The following is a 16,323-nucleotide window of genomic DNA, read 5'->3' on the forward strand; positions in this document are numbered from 1 at the left end:
TTATTTTAAATCCCAAATCGAGGAAAATTCGACTTTCCTTTTGAAGTCTGCGAACCAGAAATTCTGAATAAGGAATTCTGTTAACCCGAGAGAACGTGTTAGGCACCCCCGAATTCCGTGGTTCTAGCACGGTCGCTTAAACTATCATAATTGGCATATTATCTGATTTTAATACATGTTTAGCCTATGGTACAATTTTACCTTATTAACCGCTTTTAATTATTTTTAGGAAGATTCAACGTCATTTAAAACACGTCTTGAACCACGTCACATGAAATGCACTCGCGGTCCACGATACGTTTTATCTAACGTTGTTGAGATTTGGATTTGGGTCACATGAAATGCACACCCGAGTTTAGGAAATTAATTTTTAAAATAACGCGCCTAAAGCAACTACGCACTTTCAAATTTGCGAGGGCCATGGAAAATTCAACTAATGGCACACCTCGATTCTAATTTAAAGGATTGTACTCAACTAAAGCAAACTACAGATGTTCATAATGATTTTCCTAAGCTATTTCGAGATTAATGCAAGGTTAATATCATGGAGGAAATGAAGTAAATTAATTCTAGAAAAATGTATGCTAACTTATGGATTTCATGAATACGGGCCATGTAGGATCTTATCACTTGGCTCAAATCTGATTTGTCTAAGTCCAAACTTACATCTATACCTAGCTAAGACCATACAAACCATTAAATTTTTAAAACAAAATCAGCCCCAATAATCTGCCACACATACAAACACAATTCATTTTGTCTTTTTTTTTTAAAAATAAGAACAAAAATAAAACACAAACAAAAATAATGAAAAGGATTAAAAGCTTATTGAAAAGAAACGCAACAGATCTAGACAAACCAACGAATAATCCAAAAACAACATATTAACGAATAGTAGTAAAGAGAGGAAAGATGAACCTTTGTATTAATGAGATAAACCTAGAATCAGAACTTTGACCGGAACAAATGGAATGAAAACCGGATCTGAAAACGACCCTGGCGAAACCTCGGACGCGAAACCACTCCGGCGACCTCGAAGCTTACCAAAACAAAACTCGAAACTACAGTGGTTCTATGTTGAGGCGCAGTAGATATTGGGTAGTTTAACAAGTGATTATGGGGACTGATTAACAATGGAGGAGGATGGTCATTTCAGCAGGTTTGTTAGCTCTTGTTGGGGTTGTTCGGCAGCTTTTAATGGTAGTTTTGAGCTGAAGAAAATGGTGTTATTTTAGAAGGTTTTAGATTGATTTAAGGGGCTTTGTTGAAGCTTTTTCTACTTCATTTGGTGGCTGATTTTTCTGGATGAAAATGGAGGTTTTTTGTTAAAGAAGAAGCTGATGGGGTTTGCGGCGGATTGTATTATTTTTTAGGTATTTTTGGTGTTAACTTGGCGCTGAACAGAGGTGGCGCCGCCACCGGAGAGAACAAGGGCGGTGCTAGGGTTTCCCTTTTAAATCAAGATTCGAGGCGCTCCGGGGAGTTTCGAGGGAAGGCGATTGAAGATTCGTGGTGGGGTGGAGGAGAGGGTTCAGGGGTGTATTTTTGGTGGGGAAAGGGAGTGGCGCCGCCGGCGATGGCGAGGGAATTTCAGGCGGTGGCTAGGGTTTCTGGGTTGGTCTTTGAGAGGGGTTCGTGTGAGAGATGAGAGATGGGGTGGGTAGGGGCGTTAGGACAGTTATATACTCCAACGACCTCACTTCCCAGCCGTTGGATGAGAAAAACTTCGACGGTCCAGATTCATTTTAAGTGGAACGGGGTCGTTTTGATGAGGGGGAGACCGGATCGGGTGTTTTACTGGACTGAGCCGGGTGTGGGGGCAATTTGAACGGGTAGTTAGGGTGGATTTGGCCCAAATTGGGTCTTTATATTAAAGACTCTCTTTTCTTTTCATTTTCTCTTCTTTTTTCTTCTTCTTTTTTTTATTTTTTCAAAATTTGTTAATTACAAATAAAAAAGGTAAAAAACTTATTTAATCCTGAAAATTAACTTAATAACTAATTGCTTCTCAAAAATTAATCAAGTCCTAATTTAAAAGAAAAACTATGATAAATTCGAAAAATTGAAAAGTAAAATGCAACAAGAGTTATTTTTGTGATTTTCTTTCAATTTTTGTAACATTAATTAACTAATAAATCTAAAAATAAAATAAAACCCTAAATGCAAATGCAACATATTTTTGTATTTTTCATGAATTATATAAATTAAAAATGCGCACAAAATGCAAACAAATACGAAAATTATGCAATTAATTCCTAAAGAGCAAATAATTAAAAGAAAAATCCTAATTTTGGAAATTCTGTAGGAGTAATTCATGCGAGGCAAAAATCACGTGCTCACACCATCCCCTACAATTATAAGTAGAGGGGCTACATAACTCTCAGAGGACATTCAGAGTTGGAGAAGAACACTCCGCAATTGGTGAAGACATCCACAAACAGAGAGATCAATCATCAAGTGCTTAGTTCTTCAACAAAGGAGTGATCAACGGAGTTCTTCACGGAGATCAACCCATAACAACAAAGTGTTGCTTGATGTTTTTGGCGATTAAATACATCACAAGGAGGTCTGCATCATCCTATATTCGAGAAAGACGCTTCTCAAGCCCTCGAATCACGGAGAATTTTAGAGAGGAGAATCAAGGGATCATAGAATTGCACTCACAAATATTTATCAATAAAATCTCTTTTTTTTCATATTATTTTTGTTGCAGTTTATTTTTCGTACTACGAAAATTTGTTGCGAACAGACGAGTAAAAACTATAAAAATCAAAATAGTATAGTGTAAATAAACTAGAAGAAGAGTCTAATTGCTTATTCCATATAATGTAGGAGGAAAAATTAAAATATTGATACGTTTTATACAAAATTATTAAAAAATATATTTTTTTTGAACAAATAAGAAATCTATACAATCTATGTTATATTAAAGGAGGTATCTATATATTATATAGTATATTATCTATACATAATAAAATGATAGGCAAAGACATTATATTAAATCAAGTGACAGCATAATAAAAAGTCACTTCAATTTTAGGACAAAAAAATTATTATTCATAGTATTAAGCCAAATGTATAAATACTACTAGTCTATATATATAGAATAGGAGAAGCAAAACCATATTATTATGCCAAGTGTCAAAATAGAAATTAAACATGTGTCCAATTTTAGGACAAACCTCCAACTAATTTGGAGGTTCAAAAATAATTTAAAATAGAAATTTAAATATATGCTAATGCAGTTGAACATCTGATTTAAATATATGTTAATGCAGTTTTTTAAATTTTTTAAAAGAAGTTCACAAGGTTTTAAACTTCCATGTTTGTTCTGCGTTTTTTTTTTAATTTGTTAAAAGAAGTTAAAAACGTTAAAAACTTCCACATGTTATTGTGTTCGAGTTTTTCTTTAATTTATTTATAGAATTTCACAAACATTAAAACTTCCAATTTAGTTATCTACTTTGACTCCAAGTTTGTTGGTATCTTTTTTTTAATTTGTTAAACCTGAAAATTCAAAGAAAAATACTTTAATCCATGTCTGGAGTTGACTCCCGCATTTGAAATTCGCCGTTTTGCAATAAGACAGATTTCAAAAATAAACCGGAAGAAACAATTTTTTTTAAAACAACGATCATCTTCCCAAACGTGGATATCCTAACCTAATCCATAACGTATCCACTTTCTCCATAACTACATCAACAGTTTTATGCGGCTCCTTTTAATTCCTTTTCTATTCTCTTTTTGCTTTGGTCAGAATAGAGAACTTTGCAAATATGGCTACAAAACTTCATGACATCAGACAAATTTCAAGCAACTCCATGCAATAGAATTTAAAAGTTAGAGTAGTTCGAATGTGGGAAATCCTGGATCGCTACAAGTCTCAAATACCTTATTCGATAGAGTTGGTATTACAAGATGCAAAGGTAACATATTTTTAATTGCTTTCACTTTTTTCTTCCTCTTCTCTACTGTTATGATTCATAAAATTTCCAAAATTTCCAAAAGATGAAAATTTCTACGTGAAACTATTTGCATAGTACCCTTATTTCTCCTTTTGTTTCAAACGTTATTTTTCCATTTGTTTATTAGTTTCCAGCAATCCTCAAAAAGATGAAACTACCTACTTGAAGTGATTATTTGGTGTAGTCTTATTTCAATTTCTGTTTGTGAATATCTGATTGATAATTGTTTACTAATTTCCAGCAAAAAAGAAATTATTACCAATATATTACATCTTATATAATCCACCTGAGAAATAAAATATGATGTTCCTCCTGAAACTTCTGCAAAAATTAGTACAATATGCATATATTCTGCCAAGGGAAGTTAGAATGTTTGTTGACAATTATTTAATCTCTATAACTACTGCAAATTCCAAAAATATGCACATTCTGCCTAAAAAAATTTACATTGTTTGTTGACAATTGTTTACTAATTTCCATCACTAACAATTTATACCAATCTAATACATCCTAATAATTAATATGATTTTCTAGGGTGATCGTATACATGCCTCAATCGGGAAGTATACTATAGTTCTTAGGAATAAGATACAGGAACTCGGGTTATATCGCATGATCTAGTTTATTGTCGGACCAAATAATTTGAAATTAAAGACTATGACACACAATTTGAGGCTGACATTTAGGCAGAGAACAATAGTTGAGAAAACTACTGATCCTGTATGCAATTAGCAATATCATGTAATGTTCTATAAACTTGAGATGTCACCTTTTATTGTAGATTGATGAGAATGTAGAAAGGGATATCATTAATCATAAATCACTTCGACATCCAAACATAATTCGCTTCAAGGAGGCAAGTTTGCGTGCTTATGTTTTATTATTCTGCAATGACGTTTTGGTAATATTGGTTTGTTTTGAAAATGGCATGAAAAGCTAAGGAATAGCTGGCCTAATTGTTGTGCATTTGTTTTGTGAGATACAGGTGTTAGTGACACCCACTTATCTTGCCATTGTTATGAAATATACAGCTGGTAGAGAACTATTTGAGTGCATTCATAATGCAGGAAGGTTTAGCGAAGATGATCTATATTTTAAAATTTTAACTTTGTCAATAATCACTCTCTCACATAGACTACCATATAGAAGGATTCTTAAGAATAGATGTCTGTGATTTTAAAAGGTCAAATTGCTATGATTTTAAGAGCCTTGGCTCACTATTTTTAATGCTTTTCTCTTTTGGTTTCTTGCTGCTGTCATTTTAGGCCATGTAATTTTTCCAGCAGCTTATTTAAGGAGTCCACTACTTTCACAACATGGTGAAACTTACAAGAATTTACCAAAAAAAAAAAAACTTTCTTTATGTGTGAACATATGAATAGAAATTTAGATACATCTTAGGCCTGGATTTATGTGTATAAATTTTATTCCAAGTGCCATCTTTTTAGTTTAAAGGAGCTTAATCTTCTTCAAACATCCATAGAGATTTGAAGCTAAGAATACCCTTCTTGATGGAAGTCCAGCTCCACGCTTGAAGAAATGTGATTTTGAGTACTCAAAATTTATTGATGTTCTGGGTATTTATATATATAGACTTATTATCCCCCTAAGAAAGTCTCATAGTTTTCGTCCTGCAATTGCAGTCGTCTCTGTTGCATTCGAGGTCAAAATCAACTGTTGCTACTCAGCTTATATTGCTCATGAGGTCCTATCCAGAAAAGAATATGATGACAAGATATCTGTGTAATTACTTATGTGATCTTTTACATTTGGTAGAGGGGCATTATGCAAATGATTGTAATTTTGATATGAGTTGGGGGCTGCTACTACAGGCTGTTGCTTGTACAAAGCCTTTTCTGGTGTTCCAAAATGTGAAAGATTGGCCTTACCAAACTCTTCAAATCTGATGTTTGGTAATACTAAGCCATTATTTCCTTGAAATTGTGATGAAGTGCATTGCTATTGTAATATATTCCGAGACCATAAGTATTTCACCAGTAGAGTCCTGCAAACATGAAGCAAGGATCTGCCCATATTTCATCAGAAGGTAATCCCAGAAAAGAGCATTAACAGAGGGCATATTCGTACAAGAACATGGGATCGCTTTCACATCCACTTTGACCTGCTTGAGTTCGAGAGATCGGGCAATTCATTTGACCTTCTCTTCATGCAGATACCCGGATTGTGAAACTGTACCATGTCACCAGTTTGAGGTTGCATTTAAGATAATTATAATTTTCAACAAAAGTGATTTTGTTCCTTATGAAGCTTCGGAATTTCTCACACCTTAATACTATTACTTCTCATTTCTCAAGTAGAATTTTGGTTACTATACAAAGATGTACTGTGGTTGGGAACATCCATCGTAATTATGATTTACTCCTCCTGCAAAGGCTTCATATTGTGGGAGTTAACTAATTAATGGGTTACTTGGTTGATCAGATTAATGTCTTACAATAAAAAAATGATCAATCATCTAAGGTTGCATTTCTTAAGAATGTTGTCTTCACTAGCTATTTACAACAAGATTTTCCTTCATGACTTGAATGTATGAATATCCAGTGCCTTTATATATTCATAAAATAATACCATTTACAACTTTTGTGTCTACCACATTTTTCAAATAATATTTTCTTATAAAATTATATTTAATATTTCCGCGCAACGCGCGGGTACAGATACTAGTTAAAAAGAAAAAGAAAAACAGAACCAAGCACTAGCCAAGTCACGTGACACACGAGCCTTTTGCCAGCGATGTGTGCATATGCCACTTGTCCTGACCCCACATAACCAATAACACCTAATGTTGGACTACCCCAATCCAGTCGAACCTTACGTCACGCGTCATCTCAACGCGTAGGTTCACCCTCCAAAAATTGTTCGCACAAACGCGCTTCACTGGCAAACTCAAGAAGATTGAAAAACCGAAAAAGGAAAAGCATATGCGCAAGAAGTATATAAATATAGAGAGAGAAACACTGAAGATTCTTTTTTCTCTCTCTATTTTCTTCAAACCAAACCCTAGCTTTTGTAGATAGATAGCGATTCACACTTCGATGCCTTTTTAGATCTTTGTACTGAGCTCATGTATTTGTTTCTTGCGTTAAAAAGCTAGGGTTTTAGAAGCTTTTGGAAATTCAGTGACGAAATTAGGGTTTTGATGGAGCCTCGTGTTGGGAACAAGTATCGACTGGGTCGGAAAATTGGCAGTGGATCATTTGGAGAGATCTATCTCGGTTTGATTTTTATTTTTTTGCAGAAGATTTTTCACTCTATTTCTTGTCTATGTTGATTGATTGATGTTTTTATTTACTTTGTTCTTTAATTATGATTATGTGGTGCAGGTACTAATATACAGACTAATGAGGAAGTGGCAATTAAGTTGGTAAGTGATTTCTTTTAGTAATTAAGTGTAGTTCTATTGAATATTTGTTGCAAATGAATTTACAGTTTATTGGAAGTTGTTTCTTATTTCTGTTATATGTTTTTCTGTAAGTATCACTAGTATTTGTTTTATTGATGGTTGACTCTGAAGTTAACAATTATGTGTCGAAGTTATCCCTTGCTTTCCCCAAAGGGATAGTTCAGTTATCAAGAACACATGAATTGAACTCCAGAGTGACGATTTGTACCTCAGTGGTCTTAACATAAGTGATAATCCCCCTTTTAGGGCAGAAAGGCTTCGTGATTCATTTGGAAATAATCTGTTTGTAGAAACTTATGTGCCAAATTAGGTAGTTGATGACTTAGTAGCGTAACATGTTGATGTAATTACATCTTTTGTGAGCTTCAATTATATCATACTGTCTTTTCGATTTGTTCAAGTACATGTAAATGAAGGCTTTTGCTTCCTAGTTCGTTGTATAGTATTAATTTTTCATTGTTTCTGAAGTTGAGCATGTATGCTATACATGATTTATCTTGGATTATCTTAAAGCAACAAAACTTTCGGGGAAATAGTAGTTTTAGTCGTTTAGTTATTTTGCATTACTCCTCTTTTGGTCCCCATATTATTCGATTGAGCACATTTGACCCTCAATTAAACTTAGTGTACAATTTTGGTCCCTGGTTGACTGAAGCTAACAGATGTTTGCTAAGCGAGTAAACAAAGACAACATAAATTTTAAGCAACCCTGAAACCCTTGTGCGGGATTGTTCTCTGCCCTTCTGGATAACAGAGGCAAAAAGCCCTTCCAGAATCTTTGCTCACCCACCAGCCATGGGAAAATGTTATCCCAACTCTAAACAGGGTTTTGGTTGAGCATATCACAGCTTCCGCTAAAATTATTTCCAGTGTTCATCTCCCCAAGAATTTCTCAAAGCTGCAGACTGTGAAGTTGTGGATTTGGGCTAGGGCTGCGTGACAAGGCAGGGGATTTCAAGGTAGGTGAACACTGAAATGTTGTTTGGGTATTTTGGTACACAAGTCATATTGCGCGAGAAGTGGTTTCATTTGCCTGGGGACTTGTCATGCTGCAGTTAGCATCTAAAGAAGCTCTTTGTCTTCTGCTCTCTGGGATATTTCAATGAAGACCCTTTTACAGCATCGGAAATTATAGCAGACTACTGAGATTCACTCTCAGGAGAGTGGCACCAAAAATCTATTTCTGACCAGTAACAGCGTTGGGAGAGAACAATGTACTACCTCTGCAGTCTGGCCAAAATTAGCCTCATTTCCTGCAGCCAAAACACACTTCTTCATAACCACCATTGACGGTGTCAGAAAACCCCCTCTTGGTTTCAGAAATAGAACCCTTCGGCACCCCAAGCGGGGGTATCAGTTTATGTCACTCTTTTGTATTTGGAGATTATTAGATCTTAACATTCCCAATTTACTCTTTTTGATATGACTTGTTAGGAGAGGAATAGAAAGTGACATGTAGAACCGTTACCATTTTTCATTAATTGTTAATATTAACTGTGATGTTTCTATCTTGCATATATTTACCTTACATGTCAAAAGTTTTCCCTTTTTCTTAAACTTTGTGCATGGTCAAGCTCTGTGGCATAAATATGACAGAGAGCTTTTTCTTAACTTCAGCATTGCCTTTTTGAAAAAAGAAAAAATATCAGCTGCCGGTTTTGGCTGGAGACAGCATTTACTTTAAAGAATGAAACTATCCAACTAAACTAGGATTGCCCTTTGTGGGGATTTATAATCATTCTATTTTCTTAGCTTGCATTTGTACATAAATTTGATTGAAACTTGCAAAAGGAGTTTTTAAAAATAATTTTTGGAAGTTGAAGTTGTGTTTGGACATGCGTTTTATTTGGAAAAAAAAAATTGAAGCTTTGTGAGTGGAAGTAAAAATTTCACTTAAAACCTGCCCTAAACCCGTTTTTGGGAACTTAAAATTTGTGTTCCAAATTTTTTTCAAAAACTGATCATATTCCATGAATAAACAATGTTTTCAAAAAAAAAAATTGAAAAAAAGAAATTGCCAAAATTTATGGCCAAACGGGAGGTTAGCTCCTGTTTTCTGTAAATTTACATAAGAGGAACAAGTAAACTATGACTTGATTTCTCTATAGACATTCTAATTGTGCATGTTTTTAGTTTGAGCGGTCAATCCTTAAAGCTAACACGGAGTGTGGTGATCTGGAGGTGATTAGGTTTAAAAAGCTTATGTAGTTTTGCCTTCTTGTTCAATTGCTCAGACAGACAGGGAATGCTCCAACAGAATAGTCTTCTTTGCTTGAGTTCAGTTCAAGTAGATAATTGAGAAATTTGTGCTTCATTATTTAGGTCCACAAGTGGATGAACTGATTTCCCCCCTTCCTCTAACCAATCCCCCCACCCCAAAGAAAGTTGGTGCACATAGGCCAATTTCTGGTCTACTTTTTCCTTTTTGGCAAATAGTACTCTCACAAAGTGAAATGGAACTGCTGGTGCCCACAGCCGCCAACATGCATACTACATCACATCATTGTTCACAGCTTTGAAACATGAACTATCAGTTGATTCTTGAACTAGGGAAAAAGATGGATAGAACCCCATATATAGCATATGTTTGTGTCGCCAATACTTTTAAGATGTTATATATCTGCAAGTGTTCATCTTTTTTATTTATCTCTTTGTGTCTGTGTCTTCATCTCTTTCTTCTTTTTTGGCTCTGACTATGTGAATGACTTGTGCATTAATTCTTCCATTGTAATTTAGTGTCTGATAAATGCTGGTGGTGATTTTGCAGGAAAATGTCAAAACAAAGCATCCTCAGTTGCTATATGAGTCAAAGTTGTACAGGATTTTGCAGGGAGGAAGTAATAACTTCTACTGTCTTTTTTAAAAAAACAAACCTTCTCTCTCTTTACTCTCCTTTTGACTACATTTCTATGATTAGGGGTTCTAATTGTGATACTTCTGTTGTAGCTGGAATTCCAAATGTAAGGTGGTTTGGCGTGGAGGGAGATTACAATGTTCTTGTCATGGATTTGCTCGGGCCCAGTCTTGAAGATTTATTTAACTTTTGCAGCAGGAAACTTTCCCTGAAGACAGTTCTGATGCTTGCAGATCAAATGGTTAACACTAATAATGTTTCTTATTTTGACGTTAGTAATTCTACCTGAACTTGGTGATGACATGGCTATTTTGATTTTTACTGCAGATAAATCGCATTGAGTTTGTTCATTCTAAATCATTTTTGCATCGCGATATTAAACCGGACAATTTTCTTATGGGCTTGGGAAGGCGTGCAAATCAGGTCCTTTATTTTGATTACTATTTTCTTACTCTTTGTTCTCACAAATTCCCAGGATTTTGTGTTACTGTACTTAGATTTGACTTAAAATGCAGGTCTATGTAATCGACTTTGGTCTGGCCAAGAAATACAGAGACACTTCAACTCACCAACACATACCTTACAGGTAATTTGATAGTATACACCCCCCCCCCCCTGCCCATTTCGTTCTTCCCTTGATTTTAATAGGTGCAAAAAAGTCTTTTCTAGTTAGCTTAGCACTCCCAGCTGAAGAGAAAGGCTGAGCATTCCGTTTATACAACTAAGGTTCCATACCTTTGGATATTATGTAATATGAAGAATGTTTTGTTTGTTAATTACTGACAGAATTTTATCCAAAAAAAATAAATAGAGAAGACAGAAACGGATATAATCACTTTTTGCTCTAGTTAGGAAAATGTAAAACACCAGCTGCGGTTATATGTATCTTAAAGAAAAAAGACTCCAGCTGGGGTTATATGATAATGACAGATTATTGCAGTCACATAGATGATGCTAAGACAATTCAAAGTGCATTTCTGTAGGATCTGTTATGTAACAAATGCATTTGTCTTGGTGCTGCTAAAAATTCTTATGATGGGGATATGTGCATATTCCATTTGAAAAGACTGTTAAATGCAACACAGTTAAGAGTGTCCCTGAATTCTTTTCTGTGTGCATGCACATGCATTCAGTTATCTGGCATTTGCGTATCGTATTTTGCCTGTGCCTTATAAGACATGGTGTTTGACACTGCAGAGAGAACAAAAACTTGACTGGCACTGCAAGATATGCTAGCATGAATACTCACCTTGGTATTGGTAAGTGTTCCTGTTATTTATATTTGTGTGTTCACTCTTTGTGCAGTTTAACTTTCTCACTTAATACGCTATTGCCGTTGTTACAGAACAAAGCAGGAGGGATGATTTAGAATCTCTTGGATATGTCCTCATGTACTTCCTAAGAGGAAGGTAAATTTTGCTGCAATTTCTTTCCTCACTCTTATTTTATTCAGCTTGTGTTTGACATCTTTTTATTGCAGTCTTCCTTGGCAGGGGTTGAAAGCAGGAACTAAGAAGCAGAAGTATGAGAAAATTAGTGAAAAGAAGGTGTCAACATCTATTGAGGTAATTTATTTTCTGATTTGGTGATTTGGTTCTACTTGGACATCTCTATGGAGAATTGGTTTACAATTTTGCAGGCTTTATGCCGGGGTTATCCTACTGAATTTGCATCATATTTCCATTACTGTCGTTCACTACGCTTTGAGGATAAACCAGATTATGCTTATCTGAAGAGAATATTTCGTGACCTCTTCATCCGCGAAGGTCTAAGATGAATTTTGTGATGCTTTTATTTTTAACTGGTAATTTTCAATCTAGGCTTCTGTTTACACTTTTATTTGCATTGCAGGCTTTCAGTTTGACTATGTTTTTGATTGGACCATTTTGAAGTATCAGCAATCGCAAATTGCAGCTCCTCCTTCCCGACCTCTTGTAAGTGGTGGAATATCGTTTTTTCTACCTGTGTGCAGAGCTTATATCTTATGATGGCTGTTTTTTATTAGGGCGCTGGTGCTGGAACCAGCTCAGGCATGCCTCCAGCTATCCCTAATGCAGAAAGGCAGTCAGGTGATCTTCCAGTGTACCTGTCCTAATTCTTGTGTTCTAAATTGAGAAAATGGGCATTTCCTCACCTTCACATGAGTACTGGTCAAGACCTCTGTGCTCTCTTTCATTCGGGATTTTCCTCACCCCTATACTCAATCATTTGCAGGTGAGGAAGAAGGAAGACAACCAGCAGATCCTTCTCGAAGGAGGAATTCTGGGCCGCTTATAAATGCAGGAAGTTTGTCCAAGCAGAAAAGTCCTCTCAGAAATGATTCTACTAGCAAGGATGCTATGGTAAGTTTGAGTTGTTGGATCAAATATGAACTTTGATAAGATTTTAAATTTTGTACCTCTCAAAGGGCCATTTCTGGGAAAGAGTCCATAATCAAGAGTAGTAAAACCTGCCAGTTTTCAAGAGTACCTCTCAATTGTCTTCTTGTTGAACTGCTCTGCCAGTTCAAGTATAACTCTTGCTTCAGAATTCAGATGCTATCACCTTGGACAAAGAATACTACTTCTGTATTTCCTTAATCCTAGGAAAATAATAATAATAATAATAATAATAATAATAATAGAGATGTGTGTTTCTTGGGTTTCTACGTTGTTGAAATGGAATAATTGATCTTTTCCCCCACATTATAATGAATCATTCCCAATTTGCAGTTGTCAAGCTCCACTTTCCTTGGAAGATCAAGTGGATCATTGAGGCGAGGTCTAGTCTCTGGCAGCCGAGAGACCTTCACTATGGGAAATGACTCTGATCCTACACGTTCTCGAACGCCTGAGGCAAGTCCAGCAACCATGCACAAAATATCAAGTGGACAGAGAAGCTCCCCACTTGTTGGATCATCAGACGCTAAACATGCTTCATCTGGCAGGAATACTTCTGGTATAAAGAACTATGAAACCACGCTCAAAGGAATTGAAAGTTTACATTTCGATGAGGAAGATAGGGGTCACTAATGATTGGAAACCCTTTCATCACATTCTTGTAAATTTCTTTCTTGTGTGCTAGACCTCAGGTAGAATTGAGGCCCTAAAAGTTGATTTTTCTTGAATTTCGGGTTGGAATTTAGGGATCTAGAGTGTGATTCGTTCAAGCAAAGATCTATAAGAAATAAATAGATCTGAATGAGTGCTAATGCAGGGAGTCAGGTGGTTTCAATACAAGCTCATTGCCGTGCATGACTCTTTATATTGTTTATAGTGTCTGTGCAATCAGGCATCTTCCATAATATTTAATCCTCGTCCAGATGATGGGGACTAGTGAAACTGTATATTGGTCGTTGTAATACTAAGATGGTCCACAGTAATGTTTTGGTCGAATGTCACTTGAGTGCAAACTCAGTAGTTCTCACAAATTTTGGGTCCTATTAATGCTTTAGTTTACAAGCATGTGCAAAATCTTATTTTCCTTAAATTTTATCTTGTAACAAGTCAAAGTTTACGCCCATCTCTGCGTTTTCGTCCGCACTCGACATTCATATGGCCAGAGTTGGTAAAACAAGGGAAGTACCCCTCTTATCAGATTGCCCTTTTGGATGTTAGTTTTCTCAGCTTGTGCTTAGATAAATTGAGAAAGGTGGTCTCGTTTCCTAAATGTCATTAACAAATCAACTTAACTAAATGAACCTAAATGTTCGAAATTTGTCTGCACTGGAAAGTGAACATAGATTAGTGAAGACTATGCGGAAATTGGTGGTTCTTAAGGAATTTCTTTCCTTTTAATAATGGTAATTTGTATCAACTTGTGAGCGCTTGACTATCCACCCAATAATGGTATTTTTAACTAAAACTAGTTTTTGGCTGTAAATATGTGTGATGTATAATATAAAATTTTAAATAAAACACACAAGTTCAAAATAATGAATAGTAAATTTATTCGACCGACTTGACAGTTCAAATAGATGACGTCTTAACTTGCAAAATTTAGAAGTTTTTGAATACACACGTTTATATATCAATTATTTAATTGTGTCAACTATTAAAAATAATATAAAATAAAAAGTCTAGCTGCTGACATATTTTATAATAAAATTCCTAACCAAACTGTTGCAAGTAAGCTTACACCGTAAGATTCTAATGGTGATGGAAGCGGCATTATTCGAATTTTGTCTACAAAAGTTATGTCTAGGAGGCACATTGGAAGGCCATGGCTTTTCGACCTTTTAATACGTGAGTACAATAACTTCTTTATATGGTGAAAAAACCATTAAAAATTACAACAAACAAACAATAAAATTGAAACTTCAAAACAAAAAGCTATGTACCAATTAAAAAAAATTGTAAAGTGCCTCATAAAAACAATATCATCATAAGCCACGTCTGAAAATAATTGCAAAACTCAAAAGCGCATAAAACAACAAAAATTAGGACCTCAAATAAAAAAATACTCAAGATCACAACATACAAAGTTTACCACACAAAACTACACGTACAAGCTCCTTTATAGACAAGAAGCAAACTTTGAATCAAAACAAACCAAATAACATAAAATTAATAAATAAATTAGAACTTGAACAAAATCAACGCACAAAGTACTGAATAACCACATCAAATCAAGCAAAGTCGGAAAATTTTTGTTTAGAAAATTAGCAAATTTCAAGAAAAAAAGAGCATAAAATCTAACATAAAACTGAAAATTGAAGAAACATCAAGAGCATAAAGTTCAATATAGCCATACAAAATTAAAAAGAAATCTTAAAACTTTTTCAAAATAATAGCAATTTCAAGGCTAAACTAATGAAATTAAAGAAAATTTAACTTACAAATATAACTTGATGAAAAAAATAAAGAACACAAAAATGGAAAATAAAACATACTATGTTCTTCCAAATCAGTTGGAGCTAGAAGCTCAAAGGACATGACTTCATGATTCTCCATAGAGTTTACTATGTTTTTTTTTTAATTTTTATTATTCCACCTAAAATGAATTCTCCAAAACGTACAGAACAAAAATGAATATGCTCATTTACACTTTAAAACACTTAAAAGAAAATTAATAAATAAAAAGAAAAGAATAAACACAATAAATCACAACTAAAGGAGAATCTTTAGTACATCTTTAAAAAAGTCAATCAAATAAATTAGCCACAAAAAAAAAAAGATCAAGCTAATAAACAGATCCAATATAAAAGTGGGAAAAGTCAGAAACAAATTTTCAAAATATCCAATTAAAAATATGAGATCAACGAAGTCTTTTTCAATTTCAGCAAATAAAACCCAGAACTCTATGAGCTTTGCTATTAATCATTAAAGCAACAACTTCAAGCAAATCTTTATTTTTTCCATGATTTTGCCCATAAATTAAGAACTTAATGACAAAAAAAAAATCCATTAATCCACCTCTAGGGTTGTAACTTACAACATCAAAAGATGCATGTTATCGAATCTCATAAAGAATTAAAATAAAAATTGATCAAAATAGTTGAGCGGAAAAAAAGAAGAAGTTGAAGAAGAAACTAAAATACATGTCTAAATCTCCTAATATATTAACAAAACCAGGAGTTGCATCACATAGAAAGCTGATACTTGAGAGTATATCTATACATAAAGATAGATCGGAAAGAAAGAACCTTCTAGGTATGTTTGGTATAACGGAAAATGTTTCCCTGGAAAATATTTTTAATCTTATTCATTTTCCGGTGTTGGTACGCAAATTAAGGAAAATGACTTCTCAAGAGTATTCATAAATAATTTAGATATAATAAACATAAAGCCTTAAACTTTCAAACCGACCACCTTCCGAACCACAAATTTCATAAACTTTCGAACCGTTAAACTTTCAAAACCGCGAAATTTTAAACCCGTAAACTTTATAATTTCTAAACCCGTAAACTTCCAAACACATAAACCTCCGAACTCATAATTTTGAAACTTGTAAAATTTTGAACCTTTAAACCGATAAATAAAAAAATTAAAACTGAAAAATATATTTAAAAAATATTTTTTCGGGGAGCAGGGCTGGGGGGGGGGGAGGGTGGTGGGGTGGTGAGGTGGGAAGATTGAGAAGAAGTTTGGAAAATGTTTCCC

At 34.6% G+C, this 16,323-nt stretch overlaps 1 protein-coding gene across 1 annotated transcript; it reads left to right on the forward strand.

Annotated features, from left to right (window-relative positions):
• On the forward strand, window positions 6,885-13,680 carry LOC109228074 (casein kinase 1-like protein 2). The gene is made up of 14 exons (XM_019393258.1): window positions 6,885-7,201; window positions 7,310-7,350; window positions 10,157-10,226; window positions 10,336-10,484; window positions 10,571-10,666; window positions 10,759-10,829; window positions 11,441-11,502; window positions 11,589-11,652; window positions 11,724-11,808; window positions 11,883-12,009; window positions 12,095-12,177; window positions 12,249-12,312; window positions 12,458-12,585; window positions 12,955-13,680. The coding sequence occupies exons 1-14, from the start codon at window positions 7,126-7,128 to the stop codon at window positions 13,252-13,254; spliced, it is 1,416 nt and encodes a 471-aa protein (XP_019248803.1). The 5' UTR covers window positions 6,885-7,125; the 3' UTR covers window positions 13,255-13,680.

The sequence above is a fragment of the Nicotiana attenuata genome, chromosome 1 (assembly GCF_001879085.1).
Source record: "Nicotiana attenuata strain UT chromosome 1, NIATTr2, whole genome shotgun sequence".
Classification (NCBI taxonomy): Eukaryota; Viridiplantae; Streptophyta; class Magnoliopsida; order Solanales; family Solanaceae; genus Nicotiana; species Nicotiana attenuata.

Excerpts from the sequence above, each read along its gene's own strand:
- LOC109228074 (XM_019393258.1), top strand. The coding sequence starts at position 7,126 with ATGGAGCCTCGTGTTGGGAACAAGTATCGACTGGGTCGGAAAATTGGC. Across the intron at positions 7,351-10,156 it reads AGGAAGTGGCAATTAAGTTG|GAAAATGTCAAAACAAAGCA; the intron begins GTAAGTGATTTC and ends GTGATTTTGCAG. Across the intron at positions 11,503-11,588 it reads GAATACTCACCTTGGTATTG|AACAAAGCAGGAGGGATGAT; the intron begins GTAAGTGTTCCT and ends CCGTTGTTACAG.